This window comes from Gekko japonicus, unplaced genomic scaffold, assembly GCF_001447785.1.
Source record: "Gekko japonicus isolate JY-2015 unplaced genomic scaffold, Gekko_japonicus_V1.1 scaffold1, whole genome shotgun sequence".
Classification (NCBI taxonomy): Eukaryota; Metazoa; Chordata; class Lepidosauria; order Squamata; family Gekkonidae; genus Gekko; species Gekko japonicus.
Window position 1 is genome coordinate 726,693 of NW_015164181.1, and position 17,626 is coordinate 744,318.

General features: G+C 47.6%; 1 protein-coding gene across 1 annotated transcript in view; it reads left to right on the forward strand.

Moving 5' to 3' along the window:
- LOC107107698 (sarcoplasmic/endoplasmic reticulum calcium ATPase 3) overlaps positions 1-2,973 on the forward strand; it is a 79,348-nt gene extending 76,375 nt beyond the window's left edge. The window contains exon 18 of the mRNA XM_015408004.1: positions 2,790-2,973. Within this exon, the coding sequence (XP_015263490.1) occupies positions 2,790-2,809 (20 nt within the window). The 3' untranslated portion in view covers positions 2,810-2,973. The remainder of the gene's footprint in view (positions 1-2,789) is intronic.
- The last annotated feature ends 14,653 nt before the right edge of the window (positions 2,974-17,626 follow it).

Genomic DNA, 17,626 nt, shown 5'->3' on the forward strand with positions numbered 1-17,626 from the left:
TTGTCCCTTGTTTGTATTTTCCTAACAAAATTACAGTTTGACTTAATGGTGTTAGAATTCATTGTTCCAATGTTGTTTATAATAGGCCTTCAAACTTCAAACTTACCAGCACAAGGTCGTGTATCTTACAACGGATGAAGATTCATACTGAAACAGGAACATAGCGGGCATCCTGCCTTGTTGTGGGTCCTTGTTCGGCTTGCTTATTTCTCACAACACAATATTCACAGCAATTTTTGTCCCTGCATGGATTTCTGTACCCATTATTGTAATTGCTAGTGGATGTATTGCTAATGTTGTAAAAGGCAATTTATTATTGTGCTCTTAATCATTGCTCTTGTGACACGTGTTGACATTTTCATAGTTTTGCAATTACAGTCCGTTTTCATATCTTTGCAATTTGATATTTGTAATGTGGTCACTATACATGCACCTTTAATACCTTCTATACAAACAGTATCAGACCTCTGGTTCTCAGTACCTCTCCTTTTTTGTATATACCTCTGACCACCAGATTTTGGAGGCAAACTAGGGAAGAAATTTGCCTTCATGCCATTTTTAACATACAACAAATACCGTGCACAGATGATTATAACATATCATAAATGATTTTATATTTTTGAAAAATATTTTACAATAATTTCTTCATATATAATTAATCATCTTAATCTCAATTCACAATATAATAGATATCAAAAATATCAAATATCATCTCCATAGAATCTCAAAAGATATTGTACAACCTTATAATTAATAATAGTCCTCCTCTGTTAAAGAAAAGTTTCAAAAGGGAGAACTCCTTAAAGTCTCTTTATAATATGTGCTCTGTCTTCCTCCAACAGAGGTCCAGATATTCTTCTGTTTGAAACTTTTATTTAACAGAGGAGGACTATTATTAATTATAAGGTTGTACAATATCTTTTGAGATTCTATGGAGATGATATTTGATATTTTTGATATCTATTATATTGTGAATTGTGATTAAGATGATTAATTATATATGAAGAAATTATTGTAAAAATATTTTTCAAAAAATATAAAATCATTTATGATATCTTATAATCATCTGTGCACGGTATTTGTTGTATGTTGGTTTTCCTACTTACCGTGGGTCCTTGTTTGGTTTTGTTCATGCCATTTTTGGCAGATGAGTCTGGCAAGGCAGTGCCTGAAAGTTCAAAGACACAAGGAAGCTGTAAACAAGTGCTACATCTATGAAGCAAAACCCGTCAATAACAATATATTCTTTCAACAAAACAGTGTATATGGTGTAGTGGTTAAGTGTGCGGACTCTAATCTGGGAGAACTGGGTTTGATTCCCCACTCCTCCACTTGCACCTGGCTGGATGACCTTGGGCAAGCCTTAGTTCTGATAAGAGCTGTTCTTGAAAAAGAGCAGTTTCTGTCAAGAGCTCTCTCAGCCCCACCTACCTCACAGGGTGTCTGTTGTGGGGAGGGGAAGGGAAAGGAGTTTGTAAGCCGCTCTGAGACACCTTTGGGTAGTGAAGGGCGGGGTATAAATCCAATCTCTTCTACTTCTTCTTCTATATAATTATAACTACAAAGTGCACAAAAAGAGGTCCTTGAAGGCAATCGTTGACGAAGCTCTCCAGAATGTGCATTTCCCCCCCTTTGGATTGCCCGCTCTGAATGGAATATGTACAAGTATGAGCAATAGGAAATTGCTGTAAGGAAGAATTGCTGTACAGAAAACCATGATTAGTGTTTAAACATTCAACAATGTTCAAGGAATAGAAGACACCCTGTATGTTATTATGGTCCCGTTCGGATGAAGTTTTAATGAAATGAACCCACATTCTGGAGAGCTTCGTCAGCGACTGCCTTCAAGGACCTCTTTTTGTGCACTTTGTAGTTATATAATTGTTTTGTTAAAAGAGTATATTGTTATTGAATGGTTTTGTTTCATGGATGTTGCGCTTGTTTACAGCTTCCTTGTGTCTTTGAACTTTCATGGTTGGGCTGTGATTTTCGATTTTGATATTAAGGCAGTGCCTGAGACAGGATCCAGCAGGGCTCCTTTTGTGTCGTCGTTTATTTTGTTTTGTTTTGTTTGCTTCATTTTTACCTTACCTTTCTCCCCAATGGGGACACTGTTCTCCTCTCATCCATTTTATCCTCACCACAACCCTGTGAGGTAGGTTAGGCTTAGAGCCTTTGACTTCCCCAGGGTCACTCAGTGAGCTTCAATAGCACGCAGGGGTCATTTTGTAGAAAAAGAGGTGCAGGAGCTCATTAGCATAACTCATTAGCATAACTTATTTGCATATGCCACACCCCCTGACATCACTAGGAGTGTGTCAGAAGGCAACACCCACCGCTCAGGCTCCACTGGACTGTTTTGGGTTGCTAGCTGTTGGTGGGGGGGAACGTGTAGATCTGTCCTCGCAGAGGATAGAGAGCTTGTACCTGAATAAAATTTGGTCTTAAAGGTGCCACTGGACCGTTTTGGACCGGGGGGCCGAGGGGAGGGGGGCTCTGCAACTTAACTGGCAGCTTCTTGCTTTTACTGAGTGCTGCTGGGAGCAGGGGGTGGGGCTTGTTGCATGTGCTCGCCCCCTGGGCTCTTTACTGCCGGAGCGCCGCTCCTGTGCGCTCCTGCAGGAAATTACTCCTGAATAGCAGAGTGGAGAGAGTCAAAGCTGGGTCTCCGAGTTCCTCAGTCCAACACTATACCGCCCTGCCTTTCTCTGTTTACCTTCTGTTCAGTCTCTGAAATGACATCTTCTGATACATTTCTTTTCTCCCCCCCCCCCTTTTTGTCTGGGCAGGCAAAGAGATCAAGAAATGAACACTATGAACTCAGCTTCTCAACAAAGGAGCCCTCAACTCTCAACTGGGACTGAAGAATTTGCATGCTAGAACATCGCCAAAAGCCAGCAAGCAACATGCATGTGTTTTGAGTCTCAGACTTGATGCGGGTGAATCATCAAAAGAAACAAAAAAACTGATTTGGGGGGGTCGTTTTTCACTTTTGTTATGTAGCTTTTTTTCCCTTGTACATAATGGTGCAAATACTGGACAGATAAATTATGGGGTCGGGGTAGAATTTGTTATGGAGGCAGGGTATGTTTCAGGTTCTTAACGGTTAAGTTTCTGAAAATTTAATTACTTCCCCCCCCCCTGTTTTTGTTCCTCCCCAAATGTCCTAACAACTGCATTTGTTTTGTCCTTTCTAAAAGTGTGTGATGGTTTCAAAGTGAGAAGGATAGTTGAGCTCGTTTCAGATGCAGCTCCTACCACAGAATGCGTGAGACAGAAGCAACATTCATTGACAAATTGTTGTCTAGAACAGCAGCATCAGAGTCACTGTTTGGCTCAGGTTGCTTAGCTAGTGTGACTTGGAAGGTTTTTATAGAGGTCAGGATAGAACCACATGACTGCTCTGGCCTATCACTATTTGGGAGACCTTTTGGCTGGCCTCTTTTGGCCGTATCGTTAGTGGAGCTCAACATAAGCCCTGGCTTGATTGTCTTGGGTCCCATGCTTAAGACTTGTTAGCGATTTGAGCCCCAATGGCTTTGGGTTTTTCAGAGATCAATGCAGTGCCTGCCCTTGGAAGAAATTGTTCCAGGGAAGAAAAAAGAAAAACAAGACGTGGTTCTGATGGCTTATAGTACCTCTGTTAAATGCCTGTGTTCATTTCTCCCTGCCCCTTATTTTGTGTTCAGAGCTTTAGCAAACGAATAAGAGGAATTATTAATGTTATTACTGATTAATATGAAACAATAAGATATGTGCGATGGCAAGCGGATGCCCAGAAGTTGAGTGAAGGGCTCCTAAAGCTCGCTCATGACTGGGACATTCAGAAAGAGGAGTCTGCCCAGCATATGTAAAGTGAGAAGAAGGAACTTTTCAGGGCAAGATGGGGGGGGGTGTCAAAGCATTGCTGGTTCAGGCAGCCGTAGTGCCCCCATAAGGCTGAGAGGAAGGAGAACAAAACCTCTTATGCTTGTAAGTGAGCTCTCTCCAATTGCATCACCCCCCAAAAAAAAATCCATAAAGGAAAGGCTTTCCCAGGGCAAAGGACTCCAATGTGACAGCAAAAGCCAATGGACAATCTTCCACTGCCCTTGCTTCCTGTTTGCACATGTAAAGATTCCTATCACCAGGGGTCGGTTCGTAGAAAAAGAGCTAGGGGAACTCATTAGCATAACTCATTAGCATATGCCACACACCCTGACATCAGGGGCCCGGCGGTGGACCTGCAAGGCCGGCGGGAGTGCGAGGAAGCCCCGCCAAGGCCCTCCCTGGCCCCAGGCAGGCAGGGGTGGGGAGAGGCAGGGAGGAAGCAACTTACCCTCCCTCTTCTCCTGCCTCCTCCTGACTGAATGAGGGCCGGAAGCAGGGCAGCTGGAAGCAGGGGGTGGGGCTTCATCATGTGCCCCGCCCCCCCGCACCTCACCCGGGGGAACTGTGTTCCCCCGCGATCCCCCCCGAAATGACCTCTGCCTATCACCCTACTGAAAAGCTGAATCTGTAACTGTAATCTGTAACTTTAGGGGGGAGCCTTGCCCCAAACCCTGGAGAGAACAGTTGCAAGGGGAATGAAGAACAAGGTCAATGCAGCTGAGAACAGGGGAACGGGAGTTGGGGGTGAGTAGGTGAATTCCTGCCTTGTCCTCTTTGCCAGTGTTCATGGCAACTTTTCTACACATTAACCCCTCGCCCAATTTTATGAACTTGGTGCTTGTTAAACATTCAGTCACACTGACTTTTGCAGGGATATACATGGAGCTGAGGGCCAGATTAAGTTTCTGATGTCGGGTCTCAGCTTCCACCATCTATGAAGATAGAATTCAGCTATAAATTCCTTAGTCACCCTTCTTTTAAATGGAGAACAATCTTTCAACCCATCTTCATGTCTGTTCCAGGCTCTGTGGTTTCTGCTCCATGTAAAGATTTCCGAAACTGTAGAATAGAATCAGTCTCCTCAGTAGATTGATCCCCATCCGGAATGACTCAATAGATCCTCCAGATAGGGTTTTCACCACTGAGATATTAAGAGCAATTTTTTCAAAAAAAAAATCTGCCCTGACCTGGATAGCCCAGGCAAGCCCAATCTCCCCAGATCTCGGAAGCTAAACAGGGCTGACCCTGGCGAGCACTTGGAAGGGCGACCTCCAAGGAATACCGGGGCTGGGACACAGAGGGAGGTAATATCAAAGACACCTCTCTGAAAATGTCCTAGCCTCACTAGGGGTTGCCAGAAGTCACCATGACTTCCAGGCTCGCAAGCACACATACACCCCCCTCCCCCAAAAAAAGGTAAGGAAAAAATGCTTTGGGGTTTGGAATCTCAGAAAGGAGCATTAGACCCTGGAATCAATGTCTTGTATTCTTCCAATAGCTTGAGGCCTTTTTCTCAGCACCTCACCTGCTAGCTGGGGAATAGGGGTTCCACAGACCATGTGCAGAATGCATTTTCCTAAAGACTGGTCTGTGGTAGAAGAGCTAGATTCAAGTCCAGCGACAACTTAGAGACCAACAAGATTCGGGGGTTTTGAACTTCCAAGAGACAAAAGCTCCCTTCATCAGTTTTCTACCTGTAGGGATGGTTTTGTAGCCTCAGCCAAGCGACCCTGAAAAGGAAGCCACATAGGAGTGCTGAGTTCTAAAATACCTCCTTTAAGGAAACGGAGACGGAATCTGTACCTGGGCTTTTCTTGGATCAGCTGTTCCAAGCAGATGGTTTTGTGATTGACCTCTAGAGGGGAACTGTAAAAGCCTCTAGGAAGAACTATGTGTTTCCAAATCATAATACAGGAGTGCTTCCATTCGGGAGGTGGCAGAAATGAGGTGTCATTAAAGAGCATCCACAAGCTTGGAGGTAGCTACCATCTTGTACCACTGAACACCAATACATGAGAAGCACCTGGCGCATTTTCTGGAGGGTAGCGGGAGGTGGAAGCTTGCCGCATCTGTCAGAATCCAGGGACGTCCTCACCTGTACCTGCACATGATGTCCTAAACTGTACTTAGCATCTGTGTACCTTTCTCCCCCTCTGTAATTTTCCTTATTTCCTTCCTTGGCAGCTAATTTTCGCTGAGGAAGGGGGCTGGGGGAATTAGCCTCAGAGGAGAGAAATAAGCAAAGAGAAACAACGGATCCAGAAAGGGAACCTGCAAATAATTCCCTTGCTTTTTTTTTTTTTTTAAAGCTCTGCTATCAGTAATATCTGAACAAGTGCTAAGGCCATGTTTTCACCTCCAGTTTAAACCAACATCAAGCCTGTTTAATTGCTGTAGCTTTCAGACTCAGAATATTGAGAATTGCAAAGGGATTAGAACGATACATTTTCAGCTCCTGTGCAAAATTACAACTCTGGGGTGGGGGTGAGGGAGGCCATTACAGTTAAACTGGTTTCAGTCGAGTTTGGGGGTTGTGGTCAATGTTCCCTCTAAGCTGTGGAGTCTTGTGAGCAAAAATTCTACTTTGTGAGCTACTGGCATTAAAGTTGTGAGCAAGTGATTTGGCTCCTGCATAAATTAATTTGCTCTGGAGCCCTCCTTTCTGAGCCGAGACAGAAATGTGTGAGCTGGAGGCTAAGAAACTGTGAGCCAGCTCACACTAACTCAGCTTAGAGGGAACACTGGTTGTGGTTATCACTGGTCTTGCACTAGTGTAAAGGTGAATGCTCTCTCTGCCTTGTGCAAATACGGCGTCGCTCAGCTCTTCGGCGCTCTGCTATTCTGACACAGCTTTCTGCTGCAGATGCGTGCACATGTGGAATTCGATGCAACCAACGTTGTTTTTGATTAATCAGCCAGATTTGGGGAGGAGGGAGGTTTTTGTAATAAGTTTGAAACTTTACCAGGACCAATGAGGCCCATTTCAGAATATCCCAAGAGCTGCCCTTCAAACTAGTATTGGTAAGTAAAGAAGTGATTTATGAGATGATGGAGGTTGTGGAGCTGGAATTCGCTGGGGGAACAGAGGGAATAAGAGCTGAGCTACAAATTCAGCAAAAGAGACTCTGTAGATTCAACCTTCCCATCAGTCCCTTGCCATGGGGAGAAACACTGTATGTTTTGAACACATGAAGTTGCTTTCTACTGAGCCAGTCTTTGGGCAGATCAAGGCCAGTAACGAACCTCCCTGTTCTGACTGGCAGCTGCAGGCTCTCAGGGAGAGGTCTTTTTCGTCACCTAGTGCCTGATGCGTCTCTTCAGTTGGAAATGCCAGGGGATCATACTAGGGACCTTCTGCATTTAAAGCAGATGCTCCACTGTTCAGCCATGGACCCTCCCCTGTTCTTGCCAGTCACGTAGCCATTAGAGACACAGGAGGCCTGCCAGACAAAAAGATGGCAGCCCAGCATGTGTGTTCGTTCCTGTTCCTTTTGTTCACTCCTTGCTTCAGATGGCTTTACCTTCCATTGGCTGCGGTCACACGGAGCATTAGGCATGCTAGAGGGATGGGAGATAGGCAGAGTTTCCGGGCGTGATCTCACCGGCACATCTGGGAAGCGTCAGGCTCCCATGGCGCAACTGAGGCTTCCCACTGAAGACGCGCAGTAAAAAACTAGTACCTCGGAGGTACTAGTTTCCTGAAACCGCGGGGCAAGGGCGGGCATCTCATCGCGTTTCCGGAGGTAGTTCCGGCGCCCACCCATGTCCCCTCGGGAAAAATTTTTTTCAAAGTCTCCTTGGATGCGCACACACACACCCAAGGGAGCATGCGCACATTTGAGTTTAAATAAAAAACCAACCAACCCGTTTGCCCCGCGCCCCGCTTCTTTGCCGCGCCGCAGGACAGTGGAGTGATCGGCACCTCCCCCCTACCACGGGACCTCCACGGGACCTCGATCGGTAGGTCTGATCAAGCAACCGTGCGGTTTTTAGCCCCGGGGCTAACAGCCACGTTCCCCCTCCTGCATTTCCCTGCCCGTGTGACCGGGACCATTATATCTCAACTCATTCTGAGTGCATGGCAGATACATAAAGTCTAAACGTTTTTTCAACCTCACTTAATCTATGATGGCTTCTGGCGAAAGAATTCTGGGAATTCATAGGGCAATGGCTTTTTTTTTTTTTGGTAGAGCAGAGTTGAAACCACTGATCATCTATGGAAATGCTGAAAAATTGGCCTCCTTTGGGGCGCCTTTCTAGCAGTCCTTGAGGGAATGTTTGCTTATTGATTTGTGTTGCCCTCGCTCTCCTTCACCCTCATTGTCACATTCATACAGTCAAATTTGATTGGCTGTTTGACCATGTGACTCCATCTTTTATTTTTCACCGGGTGATTCCCTCCTGGTGGTTAAGGAGGGATCAGCTCCAGAATGGGGAAGATACAGCACCCACAGCACCTGCATATGAGGGGAGATGAACTGGAAAAAAATAAGTAAGGCCCTGTTCACACGAGGGGTTTTGGGCCAGGAGCGGGACGGAACGGGGGCGGAGCAAACGGGCGCAATCCCACGGCAACATCTGGGAATCGTTGCCTGCCCGTCCCCGATCTGTCTTCCCGCCCCAAAACCCGCACTAAAAAAGAACCACCTACCTTGGTGGTTCATCAGATAGAGCGCCTCAAGCCGGGCCGTGGGATCGCCGGTGCGGTCCTTGCGCCGGTGCGTCCCGGCCCCCGGCCGTACTGCGCATGCTCGAGCATGCGCAGTTCGGCAGCCTCCCCCTCCCATCCGACTCTTCCTCCCCGGCATCTGATCATGCCCGGGAGCGATGCACACGGCTCAGGGGATCCGTGGGATCCCGCTGCGGCGTCTCAACTTTGGTGCGGCTTTTAAAAGCCGCACTTTCCCCTGTGTTTTCCCTGCCGTGTGGCAGGGGCCTATGATGTAGTAAAATAATAAATTGCCAGTTTTTACTCTTCTGTTCAGGGTCTGGCCTGGGTGGCCCACAGACTTCTGCTTAACGCCAACCAGTAAAAAGCAGGACATTATGGCAGTCGACTGGAAATTTAAATGGACATGTTTCCATAGCAATGGGAATGTGGGTGGAGCAAAGGGAAGCCGCAGGAGCTCTTTGCTGTCCCCACAGGAAGGGTGGAGCAATCTCTTCTCTCCATGTCTGAAGCCACTTCTTGGGGATTGTGGGTGGGAGTGTAGCTGACGAAATAAGATAGAATTCTCTGTGGGATAGCATGACAGTTAATGGTTTGAATTTGACACAGTCTCCAGTTTTCATTAACACACCCTTGGTTTCAACTCAGGGTTCATGAGCAATGCTCCCTCCAAGCTGTGGGGTCTTGTGAGCAAAAATCCTACTTTGTGAGCTACCGGCATGAAAGTTGTGAGCCAGCAGTTTGGCTACTGCATAAATTAGTTGGCTCTGTCGCCATCATTCCTGAGCTAAGGCAAAAATCTGTGAGCTGGAGGCTAAAAAACTGTGAGCTAGCTCACACCAACTCAGCTTAGAGGGAACACTTTTCATGAGTAAGCTACAACCTCTCCTGATATTGAGACACCCGGAGAAGTGCGTCAGTGATTATTTTACTGTTTTGGGGGGGTTTCTAAAAAGGAAATCACAAACATTGGCCTTTGGACTTCTTCACAGGTATCACTAAGACAGCCATCCTGTGGAAACTATGTGCCAAAAAAAGTATTCCAATGAACATACCCTTTCTTCTTGATCACCAGCATTGTATAAAAAGAAGAAGAAGAAAAGAGGGGGTGGGGGGAAGGCCCAACAGCACCTCCAGGTGTCTGGAAATGTGTAGACTTGAATTATACTACTGAGTTGAGTGAAGCTGTACAGAATCCTTTGCATGGAATGTTGTCCCTGTATTTAATATGTAAATGTAGTCAAGGGGTTTTAATATGGAGCTTTTTTGGGGGGGGAGATGACACCTTTCTAGATTCTGTGTGGTTACAGGGAAGTTGTTTTAAGAAACGAAGAAAGAAAACTTATTCATTTTCAGCATGTGTGGCGTGATGTTTTGTTGTGGAGAGCAGATTATGTTAGAGGGGGTGTTTTAAAAAAAGAAAGAAATATCTTCATTATAATTGAGTGAAAAAACATACATATCCATGTTATTTGGAAAGGGAGCCATTCAGATGTGTGACACAGGGTTGCCTGGTGAGGCTGACAAGTGGGTGGGGGACTTACCAGGAGGCCCCAGCAGATGGGCGGGAGGCTCCGGAGGGGAACGCTGAAGTGAGTTCTGGGTGAGCTGTCTGTTGCATTTAAAGGGATTGGGTTCCTTTTAAATGCTTCCCCTCCATTGGAAATCAAGGAGGATGGGGGCAACTTCCTTGGGGGCTCATAGAATTGGGCCCCCTGGTCTAATCTTTTGAAACTTGGGGGGGTTGTGAGCAATGTTCCCTCTAAGCCGAGTTAGTGTGAGCTAGCTCACAGTTTTTTTAGCCTCCGGCTCACACATTTTTGTCTTAGCTCAGGAAGGAGGGCCCCAGAGCAAACTAATTCATGCAATAGCCAAATCACTTGCTCACAACTTTGAATGCCAGTAGCTCACAAAGTAAGGTTTTTGCTCAAAAGACTCTGTGGCTTAGAGGGAGCATTGGTTGTGAGCAGCAGCAGCTATGCTGAAAATTTGGTGCCTCTGGCTAAAAAAAACAGCTCCCACCAGAGTCCCACAGATTGATTCTCTATTATACCCTATGGGGACCGGTCTCCATAGGGTATAACGGAGCACCCAGCAGCTTTTTCCCCCTCCCACTTTCTGATAGCCCTGAAGTGAGGGGAGGGGCTCCAAGCTGGGGGATCCTCTGCCCCCAACTGGGGATTGGCAATCCTAGTGGACAACATTGCCAAACCCCAGGAGGTGGCTAGGGATCTCTTGGGATTACAACTGATCTCTAGGTGACAGAGATCAGTTCCCCTGGAGAAAATGGCTGCTTTGGAAGTCGGACTCTATGGCATCATACCCTGCTGAAGTTCCCCCCCCCCCCAAACCCCTGCCTTCCTCAGGCTTCAGCCCCAAAATCTTACGGTATTTTCCCAACCCGTAGCTGTCAACCCTAGACAAGAATCAATCTATATATCTAATAGCTAAGTTGCCCCCTCCATGCGGATATATAAATCCGCACATCGGGGGCACTTTGGCAGCAGAGAGATTTTCCTGCACACTTGGAGCAGTCCCTAGGTGTGCAGAAAAATTTGAAAATTTGAAAAAAGTATACGGGGGATACTTAAATCCTCCCCAAAAGTAAAAAAGCGTTCCCTGCACATGCGCAGAGAATGCCCCGGTAACTTCTCACCCTCGCCGCTGCTGCTGCTGGGGGAGAGGGAGAAGGCTTGGTGGGCCGCCACCACTGCCACTGAGGGGAGAGGGGGAGCGCCTGTTGGGGGAAGGAAAAGGCTTGGCGGGCCTGGTGGCTGGGAGCTGCGCGGGCCTCAACGTTGGTGGGGGGGTGGGGGAGAAGGCTCACATGTGGCTGCTTCCTCCTCCTCCTCCACACGGATCTCCCCCTCCCACAAGTATCGCGGTCCCCCTTCTTGTATTTCCTAAACTTCTGGGAGTCGGGGTTACACCTGTTAATTAACAGCTTCAATATTTCACTCTTATGAGCTAGTAGGGGGTTGCTATAGTCACTGCATGTCCACAGTCCCCCTCTGTCATGGTACAGTCTCTCCCTACAACCGCAGGCACCTCCCCCCCTTCCTGGTTTATTGTAGTCCGTTCGCACTCTACAGATGCTCAGGGGATATGGAAAAGACTTCTTATTGCACTCGGTGCCCCCATTTGATCTAAAAGAAGTGTGGACGAGGCACCAGCGCAAAATGGACAATGAGGCCAAACATTTGCCTCAGAGGTTCCCTTTTGCACATCAGTACGAAGGACGTTCAGCCACATTCCCCAGCCAACCCCTGTACCACACAACAGTGAACAAACAAGCTCAGAACCACCTGCATTTTTAAAAAGCGAAACAAAAATAGCTCACAAAAACAGTTGTTGAACATCTTTCGAAGTGCACAAGCCTCGCTCAGTGTTCTCCGAACACGCGGGGAAAACAAGGAACTGAACTATCCCTTGACAGAAGACTCTACAAGAAATCAAACGGCTTTCAGGGGGGAGGGGCTTTCTTCGTTCAGTGTCACCAGCCATGGATTATTAATACAATTCCCCCCCCCCGGTGGGTCACGGGGAGAAGCCTGGCCCTGTTGACCAAGACCCCAAACTCAATATCACATAAGAACTTTGCTCCTGGTGGCAAGGGATTGCTGTCAGGCAGAGAAAGATGTGCCCTCAGTCAGAGCTCCACAGATCATTTGGGAGTTTGCGCCCCCTTCCCAGGAAGAACGCCCGCAAGGGACAACCAACTTTGTTCCAGCTAAGCAGCAAGAGTCATTTAGTCACTGTCAAACTGATCTCCCCCCTGTCCACCTTTTCCTTCAACCCTCCCTTTCACTGCATCTTTTCAGTTTACATAAGAACATAAGAGAAGCCGATGTTGGATCAGGCCAAAGGCCCATCCAGTCCAACACTCTGTCGCACAGTGGCCAAAAAGACCAGGTGCCCTCAGGAGGTCCAGCAGTGGGGCCAGGACACTAGGAGCCCTCCCACTGTTGCCCCCCCAGCACCAAGAATACAGAGCATCACCTGCCCCAGACCGAGAGTTCCAATCTATACCTTGTGGCTAATAGCTTCTGCATGCTGGTCCTCTGGAAAAGCCAGTAAGATGAAGCCCCGCTGTTATGAAGCTGTAATTCAATGCAGAGGGGCATGGAAAGACAGCAGCTTGGGAAAATAACTGGGGGAGGACAGCCAGCCCTGTGTAGTTACACAACTAATACTTTTTCAACCAATATACCAAGATAAGCCAAAAACCCAGCCTTAACAGCTGCATAAGTTTCTTTGTTAGGCTCCTTTTATTTCTTTAGCATACAAATAAAACTGCCCTTCCACCCCAAAAACCCTCAAATAAATAAAGCAAGGCTTTCCTCCAAAGCAAATTTACTGCCACTGCCCATTTTAAGAAGCCTCGTCTAGCTTCTACGGGAGGCAGTTTGTAACCTTAAGGGCAGGGAATTGAGTGGTGTATTGATGTGAGCCATTTTAGGAGACTTTGTTGGAACCTACAGGTGCTGTGGTGGCTCAAGTGGTTAAGACGCTGAACTGCAGGCTGTGGAAGGTTGGTAGTTCAGCAGTTTGAGACCCGAGTGTGCCGCATGACGGAGTGAGCTCCTGTCTCTAGTTTCAGCTCCTGCCAACCTAGCAGTTCCAAAGTAAGAAATTGCAAGTAGATAAATAGGTACCACTTCGGTGGGAAGGTAACAGCGTTCTGTGCGCCTTGGTGTTTAGTCATGCCGGCCTCATGACCACGGAAACGTCTTCGGACAGCGCTGGCTCTTCAGCTTTGAAACGGAGATGAGCACCGCAACCCTAGAGTCGGACTCGACTGGCTTTCGAGCAAGGGAACCTTTACCTTTTTTTACAGGTGCTTCAGGAAATTTGGTCAAGATTATTGTGCCCCATCACAGAATGGTGGTCTTGGGGACAATTACCAAAGGTTGGGAGGTCCCAAGAGTGGTATCTGCCACACCCCCTGCAAATCTAAGGGTGATGCTCCCTGAACTGTTCTGAAGCACCTCCTCCTCTAGCAAGGTGGAGGGAAACAAGGACTGGCTCTTTGGCCTTGGGGAAGAGGTGCTTTGGAGAAGTAGCATGTGGGCAACAAGAAGCATACTGGACCCTGGCTCCCATGGGCAGAAGGGTGGGAAATCGCTGGGTTAGGGGATCTCAGGTGGGATAGACAGGAAGGCCCTCTTTCTGCCCAAGACCTTGGAAGGGCTACTGTTAAGCAGAGCAGAGAGTGCTGAGGTAGAATAAGACATTTAGGAAACTGAATGGAGCAAAGAGAGGGCAATGGTCAAAAAAATGTTCTTCACCCAAAGAGTCTAACAACTGCACAGGCACAAAAACACATTAAGTAGCCCTGACCTGGATAGCCCAGGCAAGCCTGATCTCATCAGATCTTGGAAGCTAAGCAGGGATGATTGTGGTTAGTACCTGGACGGAAGACTCCTTTGGAATACCAAGTCAGGAGGACAGAGGCAGGCTTTATTCAGCCACCTCTCTGAATATCCTCCAGGACTCCAGTAGGGGTCACTCACCAGAGGTTGACATGACTTCCAGGTGCGCACGCACACACACACAATACAAAAACACCCAACACATTAAGTACTGCTTTTTTTGAATGATGGACAACTGAAGAAGAAGAGATTGGATTTATACCCCACCCTTCACTCAGAATCTCAGAGTGGTTTACAATCTCCTTTCCCTTCCCCTCCCCTCAACAGGCACTCTGTGAGGTAGGTGGGGCTGAAAGAGCTCTTTCCAGGACTGCTCTTGAGAGAACAACTCCGAGAGAACTTGTGACTGATCCAAGGTCACACCAGCAGCTGCATGTGGAGGAGTGGGAAATCAAACCCAGTTCTCCCAGATTAGAGTCCGCAGTCTTAATCACTACACCAAACAGGCTCACAGTTGTGAGACAACATGAGATGATCGCCTTGAGAGAAAACAAGCACTGAGAAGAAGGTAAACTGGCTTTTGAAATGCCTTTTGTGTAACTATATGAATGCCTCCTTTGTGACAGAGCATAAGGCTGGGGTAAGACTGAAAACTATGTTGGGAGGCTGAGATGCAGGAGAGATGGCAATTGACCAGTGCTTTAAATACTGAAACGGGAGATTCTCAAGTTACACCCGTTTGCAAAAATCAAGTCACCCCTGGTACTTAACAGAGAGGCATTCCCCCCTTATTTCTATGAATTAAAACCAGAGTTGCATTTTATTCATACAACCAAAAAGGTGTGTATGTGGAGGAGTTAATCACTCTCTGAGGAGCTCACCTCTGTGTTCTTGCATAATTCACTGATCTGTGAATGCCTCCCAAGTCACTAGATCAGGGCTAGCCTACAGCAGACACTCAGCCAAAGATGTGACAGGCAACCTCCTTTTAGCGTGGCTGTCTGCAGTAGGCATGATTGAATTATGGGAATACACCACTCAGTGACAACGTACAATCACCTGTCCCCAGCAGATACAAACTGGGAAAAGGTAAGGCTGGAGTACTGAATCACACAGAGATGGAGCAGGAAATCCCTTCTGTGGACAAATACAGGAGTCTAAATGACTTGCTAGCAGTTTTCTCAAGTTGCACTTCTATTACCCTGCAACGCATATTGGATAAGCCAAAAACATGCCTAGTAATGTTTGTGGGGTTCTTCAAGGGCTTTAATATTTTCATCATGTTGACACTCCTCATTGCCGCTTCTGTGCACAACCACCTGTTATTTGCCATCTTGGTATGTAAATATGCTTTCAGATATGGGTTATTTGCTTCAAACAAAAACTTCTGGTGAGGCATCTTGACAGTAATCCATGGCAATCATTTTGAAATTTCCCCCCCTGCAGCTCAGATTGTCTAGTGGCTAGGGAGTGGCAGGGTTCTTGAGCGTGCCTTCTCTGAAGCATTACGGATTTATTGCATTATCCATAGCAGTGTTCCCTCTAAACTGAGTTTGTGTGAGCTAGTTCACAGTTTTTGAGCCTCCAGCTCACACATTTTTGTCTTAGCTCAGGAAGGGTGGCTGCAAAGCAATCTAATTTACGCAGTAGCCAAATCGCTCGCTCACAACTTCAATGCCAGTAGCTCACAAAGTAGACTTTTTGCTCACAAGACTCCACAGCTTACAAGGAGCATTTATTTATTTATTTATTTATTTTTCACATTTATACCCCGCCCTCCCCATAGGCTCAGGGCGGCTTACAGAGGCGAGGCAGAACCTTGCCATAGTAAAAACATAATATACATAATAAATTTAAAAACATAGTACATCTTAAAATCCTATACAAACAAAGTGCTCAGTGATATCATAGTCCAAAGATGACGGATTGTATGTCCGAGTTCCAAGTTGACGGCTTAGGGTTTCTTCCATGTTCGAATGTTTCCTCAGGGCTTCATCCAGCCCACAACGGTGGTAGTATAGTGGGGGGGGGCTCCTATTCAAAATCCTGGTTGAAGAGCTCCGTCTTGCAGGCCCTGCAGGAACTGCATAAGATCCCGCAGGGCCCGGATCTCCCCTGGGAGCTCATTCCACCAGGCATTGATCCAAAGCATCTGGAATAGAGCCTGTTTGCTCTGGAAATGTCTCTTTTCTTTTGTGTTCACATCACACTGGTCTGGATTGTATAGGTGGATTTGTGCAGCAGGCCTGTAGCCAGAAATGCTCCCCAAGGGGAGAGGCGATCTTCAAGGTGCCACCGGACTCACACTTTGTTCTGTTGCTTCAGACCGACACGGCTACCCCCACCTGGATCATGCTAAAGTGACAAGACTAAGGCTACAATCACACACACGAGACAATCCACTTTCCATCCACTTTCCAACTGGATCTTGCCAGTTCACAGAGCACGATTCTGCATCTGGCCTGCGCTCCACATTTTCTCAACACTGAGGGAAAGATGCAGCCCAAAACCACATTCAAATACCTCAGGGCAACTGATTGCAAAGTCACCCGTGAACGGCCATAGATCCAGGGGTCGTTTCGTAGAAAAAGAGCTAGGGGAACTCATTAGCATAACTCATTAGCATATGCCACACCCCCTGACATCACCGGAACTGTGTCATGAGGCCACACACCCTGACATCACCGGAAGTGTGTCATGAGGCCACACACCCCGCCCCCAAGGGTCCCGGCCGCCGCCAGCCTTGCAACTCCACTCCCTCCATGAGGGGCCCGGCGGTGGACCTGCAAGGCCGGCAGGAGTGCAAGGAAGCCCCGCGAAGGCCCTCCCTGGCCCCAGGCAGGCAGGGGTGGGGAGAGGCGGAGAGGAAGCAACTTACCCTCCCTCTTCTCCTGCCTCCTCCTGGCTGAATGAGGGCCGGAAGCGGGGCGGCCGGAAGCAGGGGGCGGGGCTTCGTCATGTGCCCCGCCCCCGTACCTCACCCGGGGGAACTGCGATCCCCCCCGAAATGACCTCTGCATAGATCCATGCAGAAGGTACCATAAAACCCGATGATCATCAAAGAAAATGAAAGCAGCATGCAGTGTAGAGAGTACCATAGAATCTGATTATCAAAGAAAGTGACAGCAGCATGCAAGGCAGAGGGGGATTTCTGTTCCAGCGTGGGTTTCGTAAAACAACAGAGGGGGGGGAGTCAGTGCGGAATCGCCCGCAGTAAAATCCAGTTGGAAAGTGCATTGAAAGTGGACTATTTAGTATGTGTGATCACAGTTTAAGGCTATCCTACTTTGGTCACATGGTAAGAAGTCAAGATTCCCTGGGAAAGACAATCATGGCCCCGGTCACCCGGGCCGGATATCGTGGGGGGGGGGAGGCATGGCTAATTGCCCTGGAGAAAACTAACGTGCGGCCGCCCAGGTTCGAAACCTCACTCTGCCATAGAAGCTTGCTGGTTGGCCTTGGCAGCCACACATTCTCAGCCTACCTTACCTCACAGGGAGGTCGTTGTGAGGATAAAAAGGAGGAGGGGTGAATGATGTGAGCCACTTTGGTCCCCCACTGGAGAGAAAGGTGTCATGGGCATGGAAGAGCTGACAGAGCCTGCAGAAACCACAGCTGGCAGAGGAGGGTAGCTGGCAAGTGCCTGTAACAGCAGTCTTCACACCTGGTCCAGGTAAGAAGGAAGAACTGCAAGCTGAAAGTCCTCCTGACTCAC